This window comes from Nansenia antarctica (genome assembly GCF_963989245.1).
Source record: "Nansenia antarctica genome assembly, chromosome: 5".
NCBI lineage: Eukaryota > Metazoa > Chordata > Actinopteri > Argentiniformes > Microstomatidae > Nansenia > Nansenia antarctica.
The window spans coordinates 51,860,181-51,867,613 of NC_137690.1; the positions used below are offsets into that span (position 1 = coordinate 51,860,181).

At 42.6% G+C, this 7,433-nt stretch overlaps 1 protein-coding gene across 1 annotated transcript; it reads left to right on the plus strand.

Annotated features, from left to right (window-relative positions):
• Positions 1-3,694: 3,694 nt before the first annotated feature.
• On the plus strand, positions 3,695-7,246 carry LOC308158862 (methionine-R-sulfoxide reductase B1-A-like). The gene is made up of 4 exons (XM_080532572.1): positions 3,695-3,760; positions 5,045-5,187; positions 5,392-5,506; positions 6,494-7,246. Exons 1-4 carry the CDS (start codon positions 3,706-3,708, stop codon positions 6,511-6,513), a joined length of 333 nt encoding a protein of 110 aa, XP_080388698.1. The 5' UTR covers positions 3,695-3,705; the 3' UTR covers positions 6,514-7,246.
• The last annotated feature ends 187 nt before the right edge of the window (positions 7,247-7,433 follow it).

Consider the following 7,433-nt stretch of genomic DNA (forward strand, 5'->3'; position numbering starts at 1 on the left):
TTACACATTATTTGTGAGGTCACACATCATAATCTAAGGAATCTGGAGTGTTGTTGTTTGTAAGGGCATTTTGTTAAAGATTGAATTATATGACAAAAGATGCCTAATGACTTGTTCTTGAATTTCAGATACATCAAGCCAGGTAGGCGATCTGAACCACCAGCAGTTCTACCACAGGTCCTCAAATCAGACAGCACAAAAGCTCAGGCAGCAGAAGGCCAAGACTTACTTTGGAAGGTGAGCCGTATCATGAAAGAAGAAGACCAGAGAATCCCAGGATGGTCTGCATTCAATGCCTATGTATCCACGTCAGACATCCCATTAACAACAGTACAATATATGCCCTTCATAAGAGCTTCACCATCAGACCTATCTACAATCTATACAGCTCTTTTGCAGCTCACACAGCTTGCTCAAGAACTGGGACAGAGGCATATACTTGTAACTGCTGACCTTGCCATCTACAGCAAAGCACAGCAAATTCTGTGGAGCAAACCTGAAGCTTTGGATGGCAAGATCACCATGAGAATTGGAGGAATGCACGTCACCATGGCCTTTCTGGCAAGCATTGGGAAGGTGTATGCAGACGGGGGCCTCTTTGACATGATAACCGAGTCTGGAGTCTATGCTGACGCAACAGCTCGGCAGATGCTTCAGGGGAAACAACTGACAAGAGGTGTGAGGAGCATCAAGGTTGTTTCAGAGGCTCTGTTCAGGCTCTTCTGGATGGCACTGGTCTCCTGGCTGAACAAAAAAGGCCAAAGTCCATTGTCTGCTGAACAAGAACACCTCCTGCGAGATGTGCAGCATGCCTTTCATGGCGACGACCAGGTCTCTGCCAGACAGTTCTTAAGTGAAGTGGAGACAGACCTTCCTGAACTGAGGAGAAGAATACAACAGTTTTCAGAGAGGGGAGTTCAACAATCAGCAACTTTTAAGTACTGGCTGAATTTCCTCAAAGGGGCTGATCTCTTACTCAGAATGCTACGATCAGAGCGTGAAGCTAACTTTGACCTTCATCTCAACTGCATGTTTGAAGCAATACCATGGTTCCGGGCTGCTGGCAGGATGAAATGCAATGTGTGGTCATGGTATTTGACAGGTATGACGGCCCACAGTCAATCAAAGACCTGGAGAGGCAAAGGAGAGGTGCAAGTGATGGAAGGCCTACACATGTTATCACTGGCAACACAAATGTCCCAAACTACAGGAAGTACTTGAGGAGTAGTGGAAACAAGACTGCACTGTGCATGTTTGTGAGCAACTACATTGTCACTGCAGCCCCATAGAGACTACACTCAGATGACTCCATCATCTTGGCAGGTGGATTTGACAAAGGGGAGGAGGTGAAGAGCATCTGCACAGCAGGAGTCAGCAGTTTGACATCACTGTACAGTGATCAGGAGGAGGCAGACACAAGGATGGTGCTCCATGCCATACATCTTGCAGAGTCATATTCCCGCATCATTGTGAGGTCTGATGACACAGATGTGGAAGTACTGCTCATATACTATGCAAGCAAAGAAATGTTTGGTTCATCTCTGGTGTACATGCATACAGGCCATGGAATGAGAGAGAGCTATGTCCCCATCAACACCATATCTGAGAAGATTGGAAAAGACATGTCTAACTGTCTACCAGCATGTCATGCACTCACTGGCTGTGACACAACAAGTAGTTTGTACAGAATAGGAAAGACAACAGCATTCAACAAACTCAAGACCCATCTCAGCGAGCTCAAAGATCTGGCCCATTTTGGACTCTCTGCCAGCTTGGAAGAGTCTTTGCCAGTCGCAAGAGAATTTGCGCTACTCCTATATGGAAAAAATAAAATGGAAAATGGATTGATTGGGTTACTCTTATTCTGACTATTTGGTGATGTAGTTCAGCCACCTGGTATTTCCCTCTCCAAATATCATGACCATCAGAGTGAGCATTCTTAACTTATAGGCTATTATGCCACTTATCCCCCATTCGGAATTTGACTGTATCAGAGAAGAGGTAGGCCTATGTCTAAAGAAATCTCATTTGCAATAGAACTGTATGAGATATTTCCATACAACTACTGGTTATTGTTCAATAGCACCCTAGACAATTCAGTAATGATATATTTTTCAGGGATTTCTGTTTTTCTGATAAATGAGAGAAAAGTGATGGAGTCCTATGTTCCTGTCACCAAAAAGTACAATTTCCGTCTAAACTAAAGCTAGGTTTACAGGACTATAATTCAGTATTTATTTAGGTAAATAGTTGTCTGACTATTTGGTGATGTAGGACAACCACCTGGTTCATACCTCAGCAAATCTGAAGAGGAAAGGAGTGATCATTCTCAAGTTATGGGCTTTTTTGTCACCTTACCCATATTCGGCCTGGTCTAATTTGGCTCTTTTTCAGGGATTGGGGTAGCTCTAAAGAACAACCAAAAAAACATATTTTCCCCAAAAATAAAATTTGACAACAATCAATTTCATTAATGGGAGACCCTAAAGATAAGAAAAATCATGGTTGTCATTTGCTCTACCTCGGGTAGGGGTATCTCAAAATCTGAGGGCCCTTCCTGCTAGACTATTATGCTCGCACCCATCTCAGGAGCAGGTGCATATCATTCTACGGAGTTACCATATGGAATGGGCTAGAGGAAAATATGAAGGAAAGCAGAAATATTGCTCTATTTAAAAAAAGGTTTAAAGAAATTATTTTTGTTAAATACCAAAATGAGGAAAGGGAAGGTTGTTAATCTTCTGGAAACTAAGGTGTGGTTTTCTGTGTCTTTTTCTTCTGTATTACATTGTGGATACTGATGTTTGTTATTTATTTATTTTGTGTTGTTTCAGTATTAAGAATGGAAAAATGATGTTTATTTATTTATTTTGTGTCAATATTAAGAATGAAAAAGTATTAGAATGGATGATACTGAAATATATGTATTAATTAATTGGATTATATAATGTAAGCATAATTGTTAAGTATAAACAGGGGTAGGACAGGCTTCTTCCTACTCCTTTTCGAACAATTGATAGGACTGTACTCTACATATTAGTTATTTATTATTTTTATTTTTAAATCATGTTCGAAATAAAGATTCATTCATTCATTCATATTCATTATATGACTGTAACTTGTGTATGACTGTAACTAAGATGTTTTGGTAAACAGCTAAAATAACACAAATTCTGTCTGTGACCAAATATATATATATGGGCCTAACTGTAGAATCCATTGCTGGAAATGTGTTTATTTGGTTTCCACCGTAGTAAGGCGATGACGTAGTCTATGCAAATATGCAGGCGCAATATGCAAATATACAGGCGCGGTATGATGACGCGTTCCAACCACTCTAACCAAATATGGTCCATCAAGCGTCCGGGTGATAGGCGTGATGTCCGCAGCTGGATATACTTGAAATATGGTCCATCAAGCGTCCGGGTGATGCGCGTGATGCCTGCAGCTGGATATACTTGGTCCATCGTAACTGACTTTCGTAACAATTTTCCCGGAAGTAATTGCTCACATACTAATTTCTCCCATACTCAAATCTCGCATACTGTACAGTGTGAACGTACTACATACTCAAAATCTACGTCAAATCTAGTATGAGTAGTATGCTAGTACGCTATTCCGAACACAGCCTGTGTCAGGATCCGCCTCATTTGCATAGCTCACAGTCCTGATGCGAGTAAACTTCCGTCCATTACCAGCGGAGTCATGTCATTCTGTTCTTTCGCCGGTGGCGAGGTCTTTAAAGACCATTTCCAAACAGGTGAGTCATTGTTACAGTTTGTTTACTGTAGTTAACTGTCCTAACCTAGCCGTCAATCTACTTTATATATCATAATAATATATAATAGTAAACAAAGTTAACTGTCCTAACTTATATAACTTATATAACCGTCCATTATTCGGTACACTGTTGCAAAACGACTGCAGCCACATTCACGATCACAAATTAGCCAACGTTACACAACACAGGCTCATAGAGGACATGAAAGTGGAATGAAATGTTTCCCTTAATGATCTCGTTCTGTATTATTATATATATTGTTACTGTTATTGTTTTTATTAGCTTTTTATCTTTATTACATGTTGTTGTTTTTATGAGCTTTTTATCTTTATTACATGTTGTTGTTGATGATGTTGAATGAATGAATGAATGAATGGTCTTTATTGTCATTAATACAGTACAGGTACCTTACAACGAAAATTAGGAGGGGGGGCTCCCCTGGTGCTAGAAAAAATACTAAAAACAAGAGAGCCAAGGGTAAAATAAAAAAGGGAAAAGAGCTGGTTTACATAAATAAAGGCTATGTACACTATCTACTATACTATACTACTATACTATACAATAAAACACTGTGCTGTACTCTATGCTATGCTATAAATATCCAAACTTTTTCCTATATCTGAACCTTATGTACACGAGGGTTGTCATATTGCACATAGTATTGTTGCACATTCATTAAAGTGTCGCAGTTAGCAGGTTTCAAATGTTCACAGTTGTATTTCAATATTGCACTTATGATTACAATCTAGTAGCTGCCATCAAATTGTCTAGATTGTCCAGGGCCTAGAACCTAGGTCTTTGCTGTGTTCAGGGCCTGAATGGCCCTAGGGTAGAAGCTGAGCTTCAGTCTATTTGTCCGTGCGAACATGGTCCTGAACCGCCTGCCTGAGCGCAGCCGAACAAAGTGTTCATTCCCAGGGTGGGATGGGTCCCTGGAGATCTTGGAGGCCTTCCTGAGGCAGCGTGTGTTGTACAGCTCTTCCAGAGAGGGGAGGGGGGCGCCGATGATCTTCTGGGCCGATCTCACGACTCTCTGTAGCGCTTTCTTCTGTTGATTGACGGTGTAGAGCTGCCCTGCCTCAGGCGTTGCCTTGTTTACTCATATTTAATTTAATGACAAATAAATGAAACTTGACTTCTAAATGTTCTCTTTGCTAACCTCTCCTCTACCTCTCTCCTCCTCCTCTCCTCTACCTGGTCCTGTCCTCCTCCTCCACCACTCCCTGGTCCCCTCTCCCCCTCTCCCTCTCCCCCTCTCCCCAGGTCTGTATGTGTGTGCCCAGTGTGGCCACCAGCTGTTCTCCAGCAGGTCCAAGTATGAGCACTCGTCTCCCTGGCCCGCCTTCACTGAAACCGTCCTGGAGGACAGCTTGTCCAAACACCTGGAGAGGCCGGGGGCCTTCAAGGTACACTCTCTGTCTGGGGTTTAGATGGATGGATGGATAGACAGACAGACAGACAGACAGACAGACAGACAGACAGATAGATAGATAGATAGATAGACAGAGATACGATGGATGGATGGATGGATAGATAGACAACAGACAGACAGACAGACGGTGTGCTGCAGGTGTGAGTGGGAGGTGTGGTAACGGTGTGGTGTGTTACAGGTGCATTGTGGGAGGTGTGGTAACGGTCTGGGTCATGAGTTCGTGAACGACGGGCCGTCCAGAGGAACCTCACGCTTCTGAATATTCAGCAGCTCACTGAAGTTCGTCCCCAAAGGTGAAACATTCTCTATGTTAATAACGCTGAACATTCTCTATGTTAATAACACTGAACATTCTCTATGTTAATAACACTGAACATTCTCTATGTTAATAACACTGAACATTCTCTATGTTAATAACACTGAACATTCTCTATGTTAATAACACTGAGTTCTCTATGTTAATAACACTGAACATTCTCTATGTTAATAACACTGAACATTCTCTATGTTAATAACACTGAACATTCTCTATGTTAATAACACTGAACATTCTCTATGTTAATAACACTGAACATTCTCTATGTTAACAACACTGAGTTCTCTATGTTAATAACACTGAGTTCTGGGATTGTTTTGTTTTGTTTTTGATTTCACATTTTTGTCTCACAATGCACATTTTAGACTAGTCAACAACAACATAATGTTTTGTTTAATTGTATTATTAATATTCTATACTCTGATTTTTTTCTTTTTGCCCTTGCCTTTTTATTTTTATTTTATCTTTCATTTGTTAGTGTGTGTGTGTGTGTGTGTGTCTGTGTGTGTGGGTGTGCATGAGCGTGTGCGTGTGGGTGTGCGTATGCATGTGCGTGTGGGTGTGCATGAGCGAGTGCGTGTGGGTGTGGGTGTGCGTGTGGGTGTGGGTGTGCATGAGCGAGTGCGTGTGGGTGTGGGTGTGCGTGTGGGTGTGGGTGTGGGTGTGCGTAGGCATGAGCGAGTGTGTGTGCGTGTGCGTGTGCATGAGCGAGTGCGTGTGGGTGTGTGTGTGGGTGTGCGTGTGCGTGTGCGTGTGGGTGTGGCAAACTGCCCCCAGACCTTAATGGCTGACGAGATAATCTGTTTTTAACGATGAGTTAATATTCAGCCAGTCTGAACTGAGCACATGAACCACTGTTACCAACGTGACATGGGATGTTCTAGACCGAGCTGGTGATAAAATACTTGTTGATGATCTCAAGTTTGCTCCTGTGGTCCTCCCCCCCCCCCCCCCCCCTCTACAGACAAGGTGGACGGGCAGTAAGGTGAGCTGGTGGAGCCGTGGTGGGAGGGGGGGGGGAGGCCCTGTGCTGCTGCCGTGGGGACAGAGGATGACGTGTCCTGGGAGAAAGCCCAGCCGGGAGCTCCAGGACACGGAGGGGCGATGACCTCACTGGACGGCCAGGGAGGGGCCTCTCTGAGGGGGGAGCCTCTCTATCACTGATCTGTTACCAATGCGTCTTAGGCCATAGTAATAATAATAATTATTTATTAGATTTATATAGCGCTTTTCCGAGGCTCAAAGACGCTGGTCACAGTATGTACTCACTATGCAAAAAAACGTCAATAAGAGATAATTTTATATAACAATACAGCGCTTTGTTTTGTACAACATACATTTACAAGTAATTCAACAGTACCGGTATATAGAAACAGTAACCTGTTTCTCCAGCAGAAAAATGTCTATGACCGAAAGCTTGTAACAAAATAATGATTTTTGCAGATGTGAGTGTGCGGATGCTGCTTTCTTCACTCTATTTGAATAAGGCGTCTGCTCAATGCCAAACATGTAAATGGGTTGACATGTCCCTGACAGGGCCGTGCTACTATGATCTGAGCCGTCAAGGAAAACAACTAACTACGTGTTTCACTGCTGAACACGTGAATACCTGCCATTAGAACATATGTGTGGTGGCCTGGGAAAACCCTTCACATGGTGGCATTTTGACATTTTCATTTTTTTTATATTTCCATAAATAAAGCTATTCATAACTGGTTGAATGACTGAGATAGCCCTTTATTTTAAAAAGTTATGAGCATTTTAATGCATCATGTCAAAAAAAGTGAAAGGTAAGAAAATGCTGCCCCCGACTCCTTTCTCCTCCGGGTCGGGGGAGGAGCCTATGCAGATCGGCCGGTCTCGTTTGTCTGCTTGTGATGCAGTGTAAAGGCCGGTTTAGGCTT